General features: G+C 55.2%; 1 protein-coding gene and 1 long non-coding RNA gene across 2 annotated transcripts; both read right to left on the minus strand.

The window, feature by feature from the left end:
* Nucleotides 1–1,614: 1,614 nt before the first annotated feature.
* On the minus strand, nt 1,615–5,148 carry LOC125335354. Its single transcript, XR_007207427.1, has 2 exons — nt 4,994–5,148; nt 1,615–2,558 (listed from the first exon to the last, which is right to left on the minus strand). It is a non-coding gene; the product is annotated as an uncharacterized LOC125335354 (long non-coding RNA).
* Nucleotides 5,149–10,307: 5,159 nt separating this feature from the next.
* Nucleotides 10,308–15,597, minus strand: LOC125330363 (zinc finger protein 774-like). Its single transcript, XM_048313414.1, is given in 5 exon segments — nt 10,308–10,970; nt 10,972–11,037; nt 11,040–11,426; nt 11,612–11,695; nt 15,461–15,597. Coding segments are annotated over 3 exon segments (576 nt in total). The 5' UTR covers nt 11,319–11,426; nt 11,612–11,695; nt 15,461–15,597; the 3' UTR covers nt 10,308–10,739.
* Nucleotides 15,598–19,011: the final 3,414 nt, after the last annotated feature.

Genomic DNA, 19,011 nt, shown 5'->3' on the forward strand with positions numbered 1-19,011 from the left:
CGCATGTGGGGCACAGGGTGAACCAGAATCTTTGGCTTTCTGAAATCCAAGGCACTCTTTGGGTGGAAAATGTTCCCTTAACAGGAATCTCTTCCTTGTGTTTGTTGCTGAAGTACCCTAAAGGGAGGCATCAATATTTTTCCTCAGTCTCATTTGGGTTAGGAACAATAATTCCATTGTCCATGGAGCTGACGCTTTTTAATTCCAGAATAATGCCCCCAAGGTCCTTTGCTGTTCAGCTTTACCACGGTGTCGGGGGTAACAAGGCTTGGTGGGGTCCTTTCCCCTTCGGCTGGAGAGGTGCCGGGTCCCAGTCCCTGAGGGGCACCCAGGCTCCTGGCTGGAATTCGTGTGGAAGTCACTCAGTGTCACATCAGCCTTCACATGGAGCCCCGTGGATCAGAGCATTTTCCAGAGGGGCCGTTGGGGCAAACAGGAAGATTTGGTCTGGCAGGAGCTGTAAAACAATATCCTATAACATCTCCTTGTTCTCACACAGAACACTTGGCTGCAGGGACACATTCCCATTGTTCCTGCCCAGGTTCCAGGATTCAAACAGTGCTGTCTTTCCCTGGAGCTGTTCCTTCAGCTGCCTTGGGAGGGCCATTGGGCCTCTGGACCCACACTCTGGCTCCATTATTAGGACTGCTGGATCCAAACCCTTTATCTCCACCAACAGTGCTGATTGGAGGTGGATCTCCTTTTTTCACAATTGTTTTTAAAACTGCAATATCAATAATTGTGCTAGCCTGTCATGGGGTTGAATATTCCAATCTTGTTCACTATCATTTAACAGAATTACTTTAATCTCTCTTTGATAATCAATTCCTCCTCCCATGACATGAACACTTTGCAATGCCAAGCTCCAGTGAGCAGTTATCACACCAAAGTGTCCCGGAGGAATCTGAATTCCTATTCCTGTATTGATAACTCTCACTTGCTTCTGATTTATCCCAATTAATCCTGATGCAGGAAGGCCCAGCCCTGCAGACTCTGGGGTGGCCCTGTCAGGGGCCATCGCACCCAGAACGATTTCCCAGGAAGTCCAAGTCTCCCTGTCCATGGGTGGATTTGCAGACTGGGTGCAGCCGTGCACACCCAGGGGTTTCCATTTCCCCAGCGGGCCCATTGTTAAGGGTATGGAGCACATCTGGGAGATGGGTTTTCCATCAGGACAGGTTCCCATCTCCTCATTTTTTCCTGGAGAAAAAAACAGATTAAAAACATCTTCTGTCGGTCAATTTGGGAGCGTGCCAACAACAACTCTTCCTTCTGTTGGTGCTGTTTCCAATATGCTGTTCACGAAACTGATCCTCGTCTTCCCAAACCCAAAAGTTCTTTTCCTTTTTCTATATCCAATTCTTGGATGCACTTTAAGACATCCAGCAGTTCAGCTGCTTTTAACCGACTGCCCCACTGCTCACATGGTGCTCTGACCTCAGCCCACTCCAGAGCCAGTGAACTCCAGGGAAGCTCTTCCCATCCGAGAATTTTGGACAGGACTGATTCCTTACATTTACATTTTAAAAGTGACATTTTGCTGTGATCTGGCCAGACTACACCAAATTTGTCTCACCAGTGGGCAGGGTCAGCACCAGAGACACAGACACCAACTGAAGGAACTGTGTCATTTCCTACAGTTCAAAGCAGCAAAGAATCACAGAAGGAGCAGCTCAGCAATGCCCCCAATCATCACTGCCAAAGATTGCCTGCAGTGATTAACCAAGATCCAGCACCAGTTACCCTCAGACTTTACCATCACCCAGAGCCACCCATCAGCTGGGGGAAGCTGTCCCAGCCAAGGACTGGAGAGCCACTCCCGGACACTGGGAATTCCTGCAGCTGCCTCCAGCCACAGCTGAGGCTCCAACCCCGCTGGGAGAGGGCCCAGCTTTGGTAGTGCTGAATAAACAAACTGACAGCACTTCTAGTGCGGGAACATCTGGTTTCATCCTCCTCTTGGGTTCCTCCTAAGCCTGGCAAGGGCTCAAGCAGGAGCCAAGGGAGTTGACTTTGACCATACAGCCCCAAACAAGGCCAGATGTCAGATTTCATGGCCTTGTCCGGCTTCTAAAGACAGAAAGGCCAATACATGTTTCACTAATGAGGGGATACATCTATCACAGTGCTAATGATCATGCAAATGTCGTTAATGAGCAGATACAAAGATAACCTTTGGTTGGAAGGTTCATCCAGAGGTCACCTTTGGCTCAGGGCCTGTTGTTCAGGCCTCAGTCAGGCCTCTTGTTCAGGCCTTGGCACTTCAGGGACATGGTTTAGGGCTGGGCTCAACAGTGCTGGGTTAATGGTTGGACTTGATGAGCTCAGAGGTCGTTTCCAACAGGAATGAGTCTATAATTCCAGGATTCTGTCTGCTGCATTCAGCCAGGTCCATGGTACCAGCATTGCTTTGCCCAAAAGTCTCCTCTTGCTCAGCTCTTGTGGCCTAAGGCTTCAGCTCCTTCAGCTCCTGGTGCTGAGCTGCTCATGCTGAACGAGATGACTCAGAGAGAAGAATACAGTTCATCCAATTCCTTCTGGCACACGGAGAGGGGAGGCTGTGAAAACAGGAGCATTGTTTGCTGTGGCCTCCTCTGTGCCCTTCACGCCTCTCAGCGCTTTGAAACAGCCAAGAGCTTTCTCCAAGAGTGCAATGAAGTAGCTGTTCCTGCTCCCAGTTCTTGCCCTTCCCAGGCTCTGCACTTGACTGCTTTTGTCCCTCTTGCTGTGCCCTCTGTGCCCCCGGGGCTCGGTGGCTGCTGCCCAGGGCTGTGGAACTGGCACAGATCCAGTGCTCAAGACCCTCCTTTCTCTGCCCTTGGAGCTGCCTGCTCACAGCAGCCTTTGCCACCTGGAAGCTCCACATGGACAGGGAGTGCCCACCTCTGCTCCTTGCACACCCTCCAGGAGCCCAGGGCTGCCATCTCCAGTTCCTGCTGGCACTGAGGGCTCCCAGGTGCCCCAGGCTGCTGTGACACCGCTGCAAACGGGAGGGAACAGTGGCAGGGGCTGTGCTGAAAGTCAGCTCCATTTGCTGCTGCTGCTGCTGCTGCTGCTGCTGCTGCTGTGGGGGTCATTTGTCCAGCCCTGCCCCAGAGTCAGGGATCAGATCCAGGCCCTGCTGCTGCTCCCTCGGGATCAGCCACAGTTTGAGTGTTGCTGTCAGTGCCAGCAGGAGCGGGCGCTGGAGCAGCGGGTGCTGACAGTGCCCCAAGCCCCGGGCCTGAGGGGTGCCTGGGCTGCGGGGCTGGCAGGGAGCTGCCCCTTGTTCTCCCTGTGCCTCACGCAAAGCTGGGCCGCTCACGAGTGGGGCAGCACAGCAAACAGGGAGCCTGAGAGTCTCTTCCAGCCCTGTCTGCTCAGAGATTGGGCCTTGGAGCTTCAGGTGGACAAAGACAGCTGCTTCTGGTCCCTCTGCGTGTCCACACTGTGTTCAGCAGTGCTGCTCCATCACTCTGTGCACAGCAACGGGGAAAAGCCTCAGCCCTGCAGGGTCAGGAGCTGCCGGGCTCGGCCTGAGCAGCTCAGCCAGTGGGAAGGGAGCTGCTCTACATGGGAAAAAGGAGCAAAGGACACTCCTTTTTCAGGTTGTGTTTTCTGATTAAAATATAGGTAAAAAGAAAAGAAAATAAAAAACATTTAAAAAAGAAGAAAGATAAAATCAAACCCCAAATGTGTAGTGAAAAATCTTCTGTAACCCTGGATTAAGAGGTCTTTTTGCAATGTGAACTCAGGTTTTACTTTGTGAATGTGCTGATGGTGTGGATCCATCTAACTGAGCTCATCAGCCTTTTTTTAAAGATTATGGGGTTTGTTTCCAATACTGCTAATTTAAATTGTGGCTGAAGCAATAGGAAATTGAAATATGGATTGGGCATGGCTTGTGTCTTGAGTGTAAAACTATTGCAGTTTGAAACATGGACCTAAAGCACTGCAAATAGAGATTATCAATCCCAGTGCATTGTGTGACAGCAGCTTTTCCTGGAGGATGTGCAGCATCCCAGAGACTTCAGCAATGTGGCTGTGGGTGCTTGGAGCTCTGTCCTGTGCCACTGCAGGATGTCCTGAAACAGGACCTCAGCAGCCACCAGCCCAGGTCCCCCTCTGCCACTGCAGCTCCTTGGACCTTGTGTCCCCAAAAGCAGACACAAAGTGTTTCTGCTGCTCCCCCCTTTGCACAGATCCACAGAAAACTGGGATTTTCCCAAACTCTTGTGTTCCCATTGTTCCATATTCCCAAAGAACCAGCACCCCCTCCTGATGAACACGGCGAGTTCCAAGGATGGCCCCCAGCTCCCCTTCCTGCCTAGAAATCTTGGAACTGCTTCTAAACGCTGCTCCCTTCAGCTCTTGGACAGCTGCTCTGTACACAGAGCTGGGAAAAAATTCACAGAGCCCATCGTGGTGGAGGGCCGAGGAAAAGGCAGTGGGAACACGGCAGTGAGGACAGCTGAGGGCTGCAGAGCGCCTCTGAATGACACCGTAACCTGGCACAGCAGCCCTGAGACACTGCTGTGTGGCACGGCTGGGCTTGAGGACGGCTCTGTGCCCTGCCAGCTCCGAGCAGGACTGGCAATCTAAACTCTGTCCCACCCCAACTCACTGAGAAGATGCCCTTCCTTCCTTCTCACCCTGCCAATGAGCTGCACATTCCCTTGGAAATTGTCAGGGCTTTCTTAAAGATGCAAAGTCCCACTTTGGGCTTTTTGCTCTGGTTTGGCAGTGGAGAAGGGCAATTCTTCCTCCATCAGCTCCAGACTGCACTGCCTCAGGAACATGGCCCACTCGCCAGCTTTGGCCCGCTCGTGGCACTTCTAGAGGAGGAAGAAAGTGCAATGACACAATTCCAGCCCAAAAGGAAGGAAGAGTAGGACAGACAGAACATCCTGTGCAGATCCAGGCGTTCCGCTGGCACTGTGGAGAGTTGGGTTCTTGCCAGTGGCATGTGTGTCCCTGAGTGCAATCTCTTGGCCTGCACCAGAGTCTCACTCACCTGCAAAAGCAGAAAGCTCCGTCGCTGTGCTCGCAAGGGGCTCGTCTGATGCAAAGCTGTCAGAGCCCTGTGAGGGGAGAGCGGGCCCAGCCGTGCCCGGGGCTGAGCCCCAGCAGAGCCCTGGCAGAGCCTGGAGCAGCCTCAGCATCGGCAGAGCCCGGCTGCAAGGAGAGAAACCAGAAGCCGCCCATCAGCTGAAGCCTCCTGTCCCCTTGTCCCAGCCGCCCGCAGTGCCCAGGCTGTGCTGGCCGCGCTCAGAGCTGGGCCCAAAGCTGCCCAGCATTGCTGCCTTTGGGAGCAGAGCAGGAGGGCAGGACATGTGCCCAGCCTGCAGCCAGCCATGGCACATCCACCTTCTCAGCAGCTGCCCAGAGCCCAAAAGCAGCTTGGCAGCCACTGAAGAATTGGCTGCAGCCGCCCCAGCAAAGGGGGAACCTTTGGTGCCCGGCCAGGCTGTGCCATGCCCAGCTCTGGGAGCATCCCCCTGGCTCTGGACTCATGTGCACATGGGGCGTGGAGCGTGTCTTTGAAGAAGGTGCCAGAATCAAAGTCCATCATCTTCAGCTGCTGCTGGCCAGCTCCAGGAAGAGGTTGTCATCCTTGAGGTTACCTTCCCTCCTTCTCTCCCTCTTTTCTCTTGTAGCTTGGTTGCTTGCTTGCCTTTTTTCTTTCTCTTTCTTTCTTGTTTTTTTCTCTCTCTCTTGCTTTCTCTCTTCCTTTCTTCTTCTTTCTTTCATATTTTTACCTTTTTTGTTTCTTTATTTTTTTCTGTTTCTTCTTCTTTCTTTCTCTCTTTTGTTCTTTCTTTCTTTCTTTCTTTCTCTTTCTCTTTCTTTTTTCTATTTTCCTGTTGGTTTCACATCATTTAGCCTGCCTTCCGTCCTTCCTTCTTTCCTTCTATTTAACTTCTCCCCTTTTCTTATTTTTTTCCTTTTCTTTTTTCTTTTCTCTTTCCTTTTATTGCTGCTTTCTCTCTTCCTTTCATTTTCTTTCTTTCTTCTTTCTTTCTTTCTTTCTTTCTTTCTTTCTTTCTTTCTTTCTTTCTTTCTTTCTTTCTTTCTTTCTTTCTTTCTTTCTTTCTTTCTTTCTTTCTTTCTTTCTTTCTTTCTCCTATTCTGCTCTTTGGCTTTTCTGCTTTTCTTTTACCTCTTCTTTTTTCTATTCTTTTTCCTTTTTTGTTGCTGTCTTTTTATTTTATTTCTTTCTTTCCTTCTTTCTTTCTTCCTTCCTTCCCTTGCAAGCCACTTCACATCCCATTGAAGGGGTGCAAAGCAGCAGGATCCCCTCCCAACTGGGGTCCCTTCACCCTCCCAAAATGTGGGGACTTCACCTCCACCCCCCCAAATTGTGGCGGGTTTATGGCACCTTCCCCAAATTCACTGCAACCTCCCAGAAGCCACTTAGAGGCCCCAGAATTGTCAAAAAGCAGCAGAAGCATCCCCAAAAGCAGCTCCTGCTCTCCCTCCCTGGAGTGCCCCACTCCAAGTGCCCAAACCACCCCATCCCTCACAAACTTCATCCCACCCCCACAATGCCATCCCCACCCCATCCCATCCCATCCCTCCTGGACACCGATTCCCCTTCTGTGGTTCCTGACTCCCCACACATGGGGCTTGGGGCTGAAGGATCGAGCCATTTGGGGCTGCCATCCAGATATTGGGGCTGGGATTGAGTTTATTGGAGGCAACCGCTCAATCCCTCCATCCCAAATGGGAGGTGGAACCTCTCCTCAGGCCTTGCTGTGCCCATGGGCTCACCTCAAGACCCAAAATGAGAGCCAGGGCCCCACAGGCCATTCAGAACCTCTCAACATTGCCAGAAACAGCAGCATCCTTCCCAAAGTGGGCTCCCCGCCTCCCTGCCAATAGGTCCCCCTTCCAAGTACCAGATCCCCCCTCTCAGAACCCCTCCCGAAGCATTGGGGGGACCCCAAAACTGCCTCAGGAATGGGACATACCCTGACATCCCTTCAGGAAGGGGGGATATCCCAGAACCCACTCAGCAATGGGGTCCCCCTGGCCTCATCATGCCCAGCCTTCAACTGGCTCAGCCAGAGCCCATCCCGCCCTCAGCAGCCCCAGCCCAGCCCAGCCCAGCCCTCCTGGGCAGGAAGCCCCAATGGCCGAGCCGGCCTGGGACACTTGCAGGGATGCGGGGGCAGCCGCAGCTTCTGGGGCCAGCCTGTGCCAGGCCCTGAGCGCCCTGCCAGGGAACCATTGCTGCCTCACATCCCATCTCAGCCTGCCTTCGGGCAGTGGGAAGCCGTTCCCTGGGGCCCGGCCCCGCAGGCCCTTGGCAAGAGTCTCTCTCAGCCAGCAATTGCTGCTCCTCCCTGCTGCGGGGCCCAAGCTGCAAGTTGATTTTCTGCCCCTGGCCCCGGCCCAGCCCCGAGCCAGGGCCAGGACCTTGCTCTGGAGCTCTGCGGGCGCTGCGTTTGTGCGGCCGCAGCGCAGCGGCCGCAGCTCAGAGCTGCCCTTTGTGTCCCCGCCGGCAGCTGGCAGAGCTGGCGGGGCCGGGCCAGGGCCGGGCCAGCCCCGGCCTTCCCGGCTCTGGGACACAGCGGCGGCAGCCCCAGCCTTCCAGCCCTGCACACACTCCCACACAAGCATCCAGAGCTGCGGCCACGCAACGCAACTGACCGGCCGCTGATCCCCCAGCCTGGCCTGATGGCCATTCCTCTGCCCACACCTCGGCCAAGCTCCTCTTGGCCACCTCCTGAGCCACAATACCACAGACAAGTGGCACATACAGGTACAGAGCTCTGCCCAGAGCTGGCAGGGAACGTTCATTCAACATAAAAAACACACCAAGAAAAAGAGAACTCCCCCCAGCAGAGCTGTTCCCTCCTGCAGTACTTACACCTGCACAGCCACAGTGCCTGAGACTGCAAGCAATGAGCATTCCCTGGGCACATCTGCAGCCCAAGCAGCTCGAGGACAGCCTTGCAGCAGGACTGCTCTCAGCTGAGCCAAAAAGGCCCCTCTGGCAGCTGCAGGGCCATTGCAAAGGGCAAGGGCCAGAGCCTCGGCCCACGGGGGAGGAAAGGGCTCTGAATTCTCCTGCCCTGGCACAGAAACCCTGTTCCCAGGGTGAAAAATGAGGTTCACTCTCCTGTGAGAATTTAAAGAGTTTAATATAAAGACAATAAGAGACACATAAAATAAAGCAAAGAAGTAACGGCCAGGTGCCTTGGTGCTCTGCCAGGAGCACACCTGATGCTCGAGGTTCGTCCTTTTTATGCCATTTTTACTGTCTGTTCTCTATGTGTATTCAAACTTTTCCAGGAGCTGTTCTGCATGGCCACTCCTTGGTTCCACCTTTTTAGAGCATGCGTATTCTTCTGCCTTGCGGTTTTATTTCTTTTGATTCTTGGGGTTGGACTCGCTAGGTGAGAGTTGATAGTAGGGTGGATCTCTTAATTCCCCACACAGTCAGGGATGATTGCAGCTCTGGGCCTCTTTGCCGCCCAGGCAGAGTGGTGATAACGCCCAGGCAGAGTGGTGATAACGGCTCTGGCCCTCCCTGGGCCCCCGTTCTCCAGGCAGAGTAGCCTTTGGGCCCTTTTGTTCTCTGGGCAAAGTGTTGATTAGCAGCTTCCTGGGCCTCATCCCATGTTCACTTGGAGGTTATCTTACTTGCTCACACTTGCTAACATTCTTGCTAAAAAGAAAGAAAACTACATCCACACAGCAAAAAGCATTTCTAACATATAATATCTACTTTAATACTTGCGAGAAGCCAAGATTACAATATATGTTTATAACACCAGGGTGCTTCCCACACGGGATTCTCCTGGAGGACTGCGGAAAGCTGAGAGTCAGCTCTGGCTTCTACTTTCCATGTCCTAGAGCTGCCTGGCAGAAGAAATGGAGGGACAGCTCTGGTGGCACAATCCCTCCCGGCCCAGGGCACAGCACTGGGAAGGTCCTTCCGTGCCGAGGCTTTGCTGCAGCCAAGGAAAGCTCCTGGCTCAGGGTCACCTTTCCTGCTGGACCAGACCCCCCGAGTGGCCCAGCAGCAGCAGAGAATTCCAGCACAGCCCCGGCACGGGCAGGGCGGCCCTGGGCGGGCTGCGGGAGCCGGCAGCGCCTGAGCTCAGAGCAGCTGAGCCTGGGGGCTCTTGGCCAAGGCCGAGGCCGAGTGAGCATTTCTCAGGTTGCAGGGCGGCCTGGAAAGGTGCTGGGGGGGGGGATAATTCAGCCCCCAGTGCGGTCCCAGTTGCTCCCAGTATTTCCATGTCTGTGGTCGCAGCGCTGCTCCCAGCCCTGATCCCTGGGGATGGGAATGTCCCGCTCCCTTCCCGGGGCAGGCTCACACCTGAGCCAGGTGTGCAGGGCAGGACCTTGCCCTGAGCCCAAGCCCTGTCCCCCCTGCAGGATCTGCTTCCCATCGGCCTCTTCCTCCTGAGGCCCCAAGCCCAGCTCGGTGCTGACTGAAGGGCGCTGGGCCGGGGTCATCCCCCGGTGGGGGCTGCACACCCCCTCTGCCCCCTCCCCAAATTCCCTCCCGGGGCAGCAGGGGCTGGGGCAGGAGCCCTGTGGGGAGGGAAAAGGGGGTGACACCGGGATGGGGGGGGGTCACACATGCTGTGGGGGTACACACACGGCCCCTGGGGACCCCCCCTCACCTTCTGCAGCGCCAGGAGGATGAACCCCAACATGGAGCCCCCAAACCCCAGCAGCCTCTTGGGGGTGGGGTCTGGTGGCAGCTTTGGGGTTCTGGGGTCAAGTGCTCCAAAACCCTTTCCCAGCCCCACAGCTACTCCCAGACCACTCAAACCACCCCACAGCTCCTGGCCAGGAACCCCCCCAACCATTCCCTGCAACATAAATGACCCCAAGAACCACCCAAATTCTCTCCAAACACACAGCCCAGCCAAGACCCTCAAAACTCCCTCACAGACCACCTCAAAAGCCCACTCCCAGCACCACAAATGCCCTCAAGAGTGACCAGAAGCTCCTCCCAATCCCCCCAGCCACCCCTAAACCCCCTCCCAGCCCCCCATGGCACTGACCAGGAGAGCTTGGTGGACAGGAACATCCCCAGGCAGGAGCAGCTCAGGCACTTCAGCAGCAATTTGGGCACTTTGGGGGGCACACCCCAAACGGGGAGACCCAGGCCAGGGACTGGGATAGATACCCACAATTCCTGGAGAACAGACGGGCTCAGGTGGACACGTTCTGCCAGCACAACTATGAGTTCGTGGCCCTGTCTGCCCAGCCCATGGCCTCACAACACCCAAATCCTCTTGAATATTCCCCTGAACCAACCCCAAATTCACCCCCAAATCCCAGTAAAATGGTGCTGCTTTAGATACCTTTGTTGAATTTCTTTATTTCTACCCCAATTTTGGTTGTTTTGACAGGATGAGAGAGGAAACTATTTAGGTTGAAAAAGACCTCCAAGATCATCCAGGATTGCTGGATGCCACCAGAAGAAACAACTGGACAGAGCAGGTGAGAATTTTTGGGCCGTAAAGTCAACAAATCAGCTCTTCCCAATGAATTTCTGATTTCGATCAGAGTCTTGATCGATGTTCCAGCCCCTGTGTTCACCCAGGTGCCTACGGGGATCCAGGAGGGCACCTGGAGGGCACCTGGAGAGCACCAGCCTGGGGTTTTCCCAAACTGGATCACGGAGAATGTGGGTCAGCAGGGCTCTGCCAAACGTGGGTCCTCTGCTGGGGGATGAAGTTGGAGTAGAGGATGAAGCTCTTCCTGCACTCGGGGCACTCGCAGGGCTTCCCTTACCGGTGCCTCCGTTGGTGTCTGCTCAAGTGAGAGCTCCTGGAGAAGCTCTTCCCACACTCAGGACACTCGTAGGGCCTCTCCCCGGCGTGGATGCGCCGGTGCCTGACGAAGTGGGAGTTTTGCTTGAAGCCCTTCCTGCAGTCGGGGCAGCGGAAGGGCCTCTCCTCTGTGTGAATCCGCTGGTGCAGGAGGAGACTGGAGCTGGTCTGAAACCTCTTCCCACACTCAGGAACACTCATAGGGCCTCCCTCCCGTGTGGCTCCTTTGGTGGACGATCAGGCTGGAGCTGGAGAGCTGGAGCGCTCTCTGAAGCCCTTCCCATATTCCCCACACTCAGAGGGCCGTTTCCCAGTGTGGATCATTTGGTGGTGGATCAGGTTGGAGCTTGTCCTGAAGCTCTTCCCACACTCCAGGCACTTGTAGGGCTTCTCCTCAGTGTGAAGCTGCTCATGGACCACCAGGTCTGAGCTCTGGCTCGATCTCCAGCCGCTTTCCTGGCACAGAATGGGTCTTTCCTCCTCAGAGCACCCTGGGCTGCGTTTGCAGCCCCTCCTCCTGCGGCATCTCTGGGGCATTTTCCTCCCCACTGGATTCCTGCGCCGTGGAGCTGCTCAAAATGGCCTCTTCCACCAGGTTCTGCTGCAGGGATTTGTCCTCCCTGGGCTCTGTCCTCAGCTCGTTGTCTGGGGGAGGAAGGACAAGGAGAGGATGGGATTTGCCTCCATGCCACAGGGAAGGGCAAGGAGATCCCCCCAGTCCATCCCTGGCAGGACGGCGTCAGCAGCGGGGTTGTCCTGCAGCCGGGGCGATGCTGGGCTGGGAGATGGAGCAGGAGAGAGGGGGAAAGGGGCAGTGCCTTCCTCCTCACCTGCCTAGGTGTCCCGGGGCATCCTCCTCTTCCTCACAGCCTCCTCCTCCATCCGGCCAAGATTTGGGAATGGGAAGTCCTGGTCTGGGGGGAAAACAAGGGATGAGTTTGAAGATCCCTCTGTCCAAGTTCATCTCTAGAAGTCACCAGGCATCCTGTGTCCATAAAAACCTCCCAAACACCAAGATTCAGCCCTGAAAAAGCCTCTCAGGAGTTCCCCTTCTCAGGTCCCTCCCCTCTGGTGTCCGGGGGTTCCCCCCTGTCCCAGTGTTCCGGTTTGGCCAAATTTAGAAATATATCTTCTGAGAGAAGGCACAACCACCCCTCCCCCACCAGGTTCGGGAAAAATAAATTTTCCTCAAAGGAAAGTGAAAGAGAGAAAAATTATTTATTTAACAAACACACAGGAAAGGAAAATAATGCTAAATAATAAAATCTCTCACTGTGGAGAGAAAACCTGGGAAAGTGTTAGAGTCCTCCCTTTGGTCTCCTCGGAGCTGGGGCTTGGCCCAGGGCCAGGCCCTTTGTGCCTGGTGGAAAGTCCTCCTGATGTGCTCTGATGTTAAAGCAATCAAGCAGTCCAGTAGAAAAGGGAGAAAATCCGAAATTCTAGGGAAGGAAAAATTCAACTCTCAGTCTCTCTCCGGAGAACAAAGCAGCTGAACCACTGGCCAAAAAACTGTCCTAGGAGCAGCAAGCCGGGTGCCTCCTCCCTCGCCTGCCACAGCTGGGAAACCAATTGCTATCTGTGTGTGACCTTGAACAAGCTGCTTTGAAAAAGTTTTGCTGAGTTTTTTTTCCTTCCCCCTCTCAGGCTCAGTTTAGAGGCATAGAAAGGCACAGGATTTAATTTCTGGGCATGGGCAGCGATATGGGATACACATCATAAGGTCACCCCAAGACACTCAGCTACTGGGGGTCACGCTTGTATTGGGGGTCCCCCTCTCTACTTGGTCCCCACCCTCCCCAGGCTGCTGGGAGTCCCAGGAATCCAAAAAGCTCCCCCCGCTTCCGTCTCCCCACTTAGGAATACTGGGGGTGATGGGCTCCAAGGAGTCCCTCCTGCCCCTCTCCAGGCTGTTGAGGGTCCTGTGAATCGCGGCGCTCCCCCCTCTCTGGGCTCCCCACTTTGGGGTCCTGGGGGTCACAGGGCTCTGCTCCTCCAGAATGCCTCTGCCAGCAGCCACCACTGGGACCCCCAACGTCCCCCCAACCCCCCCCCCCCCCCCCACTTTTCCACTCAGCTTTGGAGTTCTTCATTCTCCAAACATCCCCCTGCAAAAAAACCCCAACCCAGGGACACCACCAGGATATCTGGGCCAAGCTCCCCTTCCCCGGGAACCTGCAGGATGGGGTTGATGATCCCATGGGTGAGGGGGGCTGCAAATTCAGGGAGTGCTCAACCTCGTGGTTCCTTCTCCTTTCTTGATCCTTTGTCCCTCCTCTTCCTCCCACTCTTCCTCTCCCATCCCTCCTCCTCCTCCCCCCAGCACCAGCCACACCCTGGGTCCCCCATTCCCGAGCCCCTCGCAGCCCACGGGAGCAGCGGGGATGGAGCCGGGACAGGTCGAGATGGGCAGCGCGGGGCTCTCGGCTGCTCCCACCTGCTGGGGGTGGGGGAACCCGGCCCGGGGAAAAGGAGAGGGAAATTGGGAACATTGGGGGCTGCAGATCCAAACTGGGCCTTGCTGGGGACCCTGGCTGGGGACTTGCAGCCCTTGGGGCTCCTCTCGAGAGCCTGGAGAGCCGGGATTGGGAATGCAGAGAGGGCTGGGGGATGCCAGCAGTGGCACCACTGGCAGTGACTGGTTTGTACTGGGATAACTGGAACCTTACTGGGGCAACTGGGAGTGACTGGGAATGATTATGAGCCTGCTTAGGGACACCAGGATATACTGGGAGTGTCTGTAAACCATACTGGGAACGACTGGAACCACACTGGGAACAACCAGGACCATGCTGGGGAAAAATGGGGCCATGCTGAGGGTAACTGGGAACGAGTGGGAGTAACTGGGTCTGAACTGGAGGCAACTGGCCATGACCTGGACCATGCTGTGAAGGACTGTGATCATATGGGGAGTGACTGTGACTATACTAGGAACAACTGCACTGGGATCATACTGGATCGTACTTGGATTAACTGGGACTGCACTGAGGATGACTGGGAATGGCTGTGAGAAACGGATCAGACTGGAAGAAACTCAGGGCAAGTGGGAGTGACTGGGAACATGCTGGGGGCAACTGGGACCACACTTTGGGCAACTGACTGAAACTGGGATCGTCCTGGAGGTAACTGGGAGAAACTAGGAAAGACTGGGACCATTCTGAGGTAACTAGAACCTTACTGAGGTCTCTGGGTGTGCCTGGGAATGACTAGGAGCATGCTGAGGGTAACTGGGATAACTGGGAGTGTCTGTAACCATACTGGGGGAACTGGAATCACACTGGGAACAACTGGGCCCATGCTGGGGACAACTGGGATCATGCTGGGGGCAACTGGGAGTGACTGGATCTACACTGGGTGCCTGGGACTATTCCAGGGGAAACTGGGATCATACTGGGAGGAACTGGGAACAACTGGAACTATGCCGTCAGCAAATGGGATCATACTGCCATCACAGTGGGAGCAGCTGGGCCCATGCTGGGTGAGACTGGGATCACACTGAGGGTGACTGGAATCATACTGGGATTGACTGGGAATGGCTGTAAGCAACTGGAATCACGCTGAAAGAACTGGGAGGAGGTGGGAGTGACTGGGATATACTGGGATATACTGGGAGTCACAGGGATCGTACTGGAGGCTCCTGGGGTCATGCTGACATTGACAGGGAGTGATTGTGATCACATTGGGGGCCACTGGCATCATACTGGGAGTGACTGGGATCATACTGGGATTATAGTGGGCGTGATTATACCATGACTGGGGGTTACTGGCCCATCCTGAGATGGGGACACACTGGGAACAGTGGGAATGACAGGCCACATGGTGGTGACAACTGGGATGTACTGGGAGTGACTGGGATAATAGTGGGGGCAACTGAACCATGCTGAGGTAACTGGGAGTGCCAGGGAATGACCACAAGAATGTTCAGAACAACTGGGATATACTGGGAGTGCCTGAGACCATGCGGGTGGGGACTGCAACTACACTGGGAGCAACTGAGAATGTGCTGGGGGAAACTGGGACCAAGCTTGAGGCAACTGCGGGCAAGTGTGACTGGGGCCCTGCTGGGAAAGACTGGCATCATACTGGGAGTGACTGGGACTATATTAGGGGCAGCTGGGAGAACTGGCACACTGGACGAAAGCTGGAGGAACTGGGAGCAACTGGGAAAATGGTATCACAGTAGGGAATGACTGGGAGTGACTGGGCTCCTACTGGGAGCAACAGGGATCATGCAGGGAGGGAGGGGAAGTGACCACGATCATACTGGGACTGACTGGGCTCCTACTGGGAGCAGCCACCTCCGGGCCCCGGGACCCCGGAGCCCCTTTCCCGGCCATGCCGCCCCTGCAGCCCCCCGACCCCCCCGCCGGGGTCCCGCCAATCCCAGGGCTCCCCCCTCTCGGGCTCCCCGCTTTGGGCTCCTGGGGCTCTCCTCTCTCTGGGGTCACGCTTACGGAAGCCGGGGCTCCCGGGGCTCCCCAAAACCGGTGTCCCCCCGCCCCCGCCGGCCCCGCGCGCTCCCCACGGGGCCCCGGCAGAGCTCGGAGGGCCCGGCCCGGGAAGCCCAACCCCCACCGCGGGGGGACCCGCATCCCCCCGCCCCCGCCGGGGCTCTGCCGCCACCGCCACCGCCACCCCCAAAAACACCTCCCGGGGACCCCCGATGTCCCCCCGAGCGGCACCTGCGGGATGGGGGGCGATGGTCCCGGGGGGCTGCGAGTTCAGCGAGCGCTGGAGCCGCGTGATCCCGCCTCTCCTCCTCTCTTCCAGCTTCCCGCTGCCGCTCCGCCTCTTCCTCCCTCCTCCTGCTCCTCTTCCTCCTGCCGCCCCGTCCCAGTCCCAATCCCACCTCCCCCTCCTCCCTCCCTCCTCCTCCTCCTCCTCCTGCCCCGTTCCCGAGCCCCTCGCAGCCCGCGGGAGCAGCGGGGATGGAGCCGGGACAGGTCGGGATGGGCAGCGCGGGGCTCTCGGCTGCTCCCACCCGCTGGGGGCGGGGGAACCCAGCCCGGGGAAAAGGAGAGGGAAACTGGGAACATTGGGGGCTGCAGATCCAAACTGGGCCTTGCTGGGGACCCTGGCTGCGGACTTGCAGCCCTTGGGGCTCCTCTCGAGAGCCTGGAGAGCCGGGAGGGGGAATGCAGAGAGGGCTGGGGGATGCCAGCAGTGGCACCACTGGCAGTACTGGGCACTGGTTTGTACTGGGATCATCCTGGGATCATAGTGGGAGCAGCTGAGCCCATGCTGGGGGAGACTGCAATCACAGTGAGGGAGACTGGGATCCTACTGGGATCATACTGGGAGTGAGTAGGATCCTGCGGGATGCAATTGAGACCACGTTGGGGCCAAATGGGATATACTGGGAGTGAGTGGGATCATGCTGAGGGTGACTGGGAGCAGCTGGGAGCAACTGGGATCATGCTAGGAGCAACTGGGAGGAACTGGGGGCATGCTGGGGGTGATTGGAAGCAACTGGGCTTATCCTGCGATGAACTGGGGTAACTGGGATCATGCTGGAGGTGACTGAGATCATAGTGGCAGTGAGTGCGACTATGCTGAGGCTGACTGGGGGTGGTTGTGAGCAAATGGGATCATGCTGGAAGGAACTGGGAGTGACTGGGAATATGCTGGAAGGAACTGGGGTACACTGGGAGAGACTGGGAGTGACTGGAACTAAAGCATGGGTGAAAGAGAGCAACTGGAACCATGTGGGGTGCAACTGGTTCATACTGGCAGTGACTGGGAGCACACTGGGGTCATATTTGGATCATATTGGGAGCGACTGGACTAATACTGGGAGTATCTGAGAATGACTGGGAGCAGACCATGCATATCATCCCCCATACTGGGAGTGACTGGGAGAAACTGGGAGCATGCTGGGAGCAAATGGCATCCTACTGGGACTGACTGGGTTGATCTAGCTGGAGGCAACTGCGACCATACTGGGAGTGCTGGCATGTGACTGGGATCGTACTGGAGGTTACTGGGATCATATTGGTGTTGAAAGGGAGCAACTGAGAGAAACTGGGATGATGCTGCAAGCAACTGGGAGTAGCCTGGAATGACCGAATGCGTGCTGGAGGCAACTGGGATATTGTGGGCATGACTGGGATCATAATGGGATAACTAACACCTCACTGGGGCCTCTGGGAGTGTCTGGGAATGACTACGGACATGCTGAGGGTGACTGGAATATACTGAGAGAATCTGTAACCGTACTGGGGGTGACTGGAACAACACTGGGAACAACTGGGACCATGCTGAGGACAACTGGGATCACACTGAGTGTGACTGAAATCATACTGGGATTGACTGGGAGTGGGTGTGAGCTACTGGAATCATGCTGAAAACAACTGGGAGGAGGTGGTACTGACTGGGAGCATGCTGGGGGAAGTTGGGATATTGGGAGAGACAGGGAGTCACAGGGATCATACTGGGAGTGGCTACAATCACCCTGGGATCGTCCTGGCTGTCAATGGACCCTGTGTGGGGGTTACTGGGAGCTGCCAGGCCCATGCTGGAAGCCCACTGGGGACACACTGGGAGGAACTGGGAATGATAGGGTGCATGCTGAGGGCAAATGAGGTGTATTAGGAGTGCCTGTAACCATACTGGTGGTGACTGGGAACATGCTGGGCTTGAGACACTTGAGCTGTTTGGAATCCTGAGGTACAGCGGCTCCTGGCTGTGGCCCAGGCTCTAAGGCTGGGCTGTGTTTGTAGAAATGATTCTGTCTTTCTCAGTGACACCTGGGATCACCCAACAAACAACGAGAGTTGTAGAGACACAGATTGTCAGCAGGACACGGTCAGATCCTTAGGAGGCACAGGATGGGTGGGAAGTGATGGAATTTGGAGCACACGTTTGCCCCTGGGAGCATCAGGAGCACCATGGACACTGAGGGTATTAACGTTCCGTCCCTCATGCAAGGAGTCACCACTGGGAACCCGACTGTGGGGAAAGGTTAAAGGGGATGGAACTTGAAAACATCCCAGTGCGGGAACTACAGCGGGATGGATTTTAGAATCCATCTCTGCTCCGCAAAGATCTGCCTTTAGGAACAGACCAGCCACACACCATTGGGCTCTGCAAATGGAAACTTTAGTGAATGCAGCTCCTTTGGGGTTTGCTGAAATAAAGGAACAATTGCCAGCCCCAGCTAAAATGCCCTTACAGAGCAGATTGGCTTTAGCCCTATTCCAGTTACAGGGACAGGGAGTATGTGGATTCTTGAACTGAAACAACAGCACTTGTTGTGAGCACATTCCAAATGGGATGCTGGATTGGATGATCAGGTAGAGAGGATAAAATCAGTTGCTGCATCCAGCAGGGAATTAAGGGGAGGGTTAGACAGTTACTGGTTGGATAAAATATTTAAAGGACTTGGATTTTCTCTGACTGATGGTTGGCCTCACTTTTGCAAAGTCCAACTGGGATCACAGCAATACTTGTGCTTATGACACTCTCTTTAAGCTGTGTAAAGAACATGGTTGTGAAAGCAACTGAGGAACTTGTGGGATGTGAGTAAAGGAGCAGAGTGAGGCTTATGAAGGCTTGAAGGGAGGAGAAGCTTCACAACCCTCCAAGGAGGGGAAATTTGCCAGATGAAAAATGGTTTGCACCTAGTGGGTTTATACAATGCTTATTCTCCAAAAGCCACTTGCCATGGAACCACACAATGCTGATTCTGTAGGCAGCAACCAGCCCAGGTGTGCCAACTTTCACCAGTTCACCGGACAGTCAGGGCTGGCTTTGGGGTCAGCGACCACCAGGGACCCCCAAAGAGACCCCCAGGGCAGAAGAACGGATGTGCAAAGGGGTGGGGGAAATATGCAGTGATTTTGGGGAAATGATTGTCGTGTGTGTGTTTATTGTGGGACAATCTGGGAATGTGTCTGTGAAACACAGTCTGCAGACAGGAACATTCCTGAACTCAGTACACACGACTTTGGGAGGGGCTCTCCCCTCGTGCATCCGACCCAATAAAGAATGCTGCTGCTTCGTGCTGCGCTGGTGCTGAGGAGGTTTTGTTTCACTGAAGTTTTGGTAACACCTCTGTGCCTGTGTCACAGAACCACAGAGCAGCTGTGATGTCAGAAATGGGTTGTGTGATATCACAGAATGAGTTGTTCCCAGCTATGACATCATAGAGGGGACTGTATGACATCACAGAGATGACTGTGACATCACAGGATGGTGATGGGACATGATAGAGTGGGCTGTGATACCACAGATT

The sequence above is a fragment of the Corvus hawaiiensis genome, chromosome 1, assembly GCF_020740725.1.
Source record: "Corvus hawaiiensis isolate bCorHaw1 chromosome 1, bCorHaw1.pri.cur, whole genome shotgun sequence".
NCBI lineage: Eukaryota > Metazoa > Chordata > Aves > Passeriformes > Corvidae > Corvus > Corvus hawaiiensis.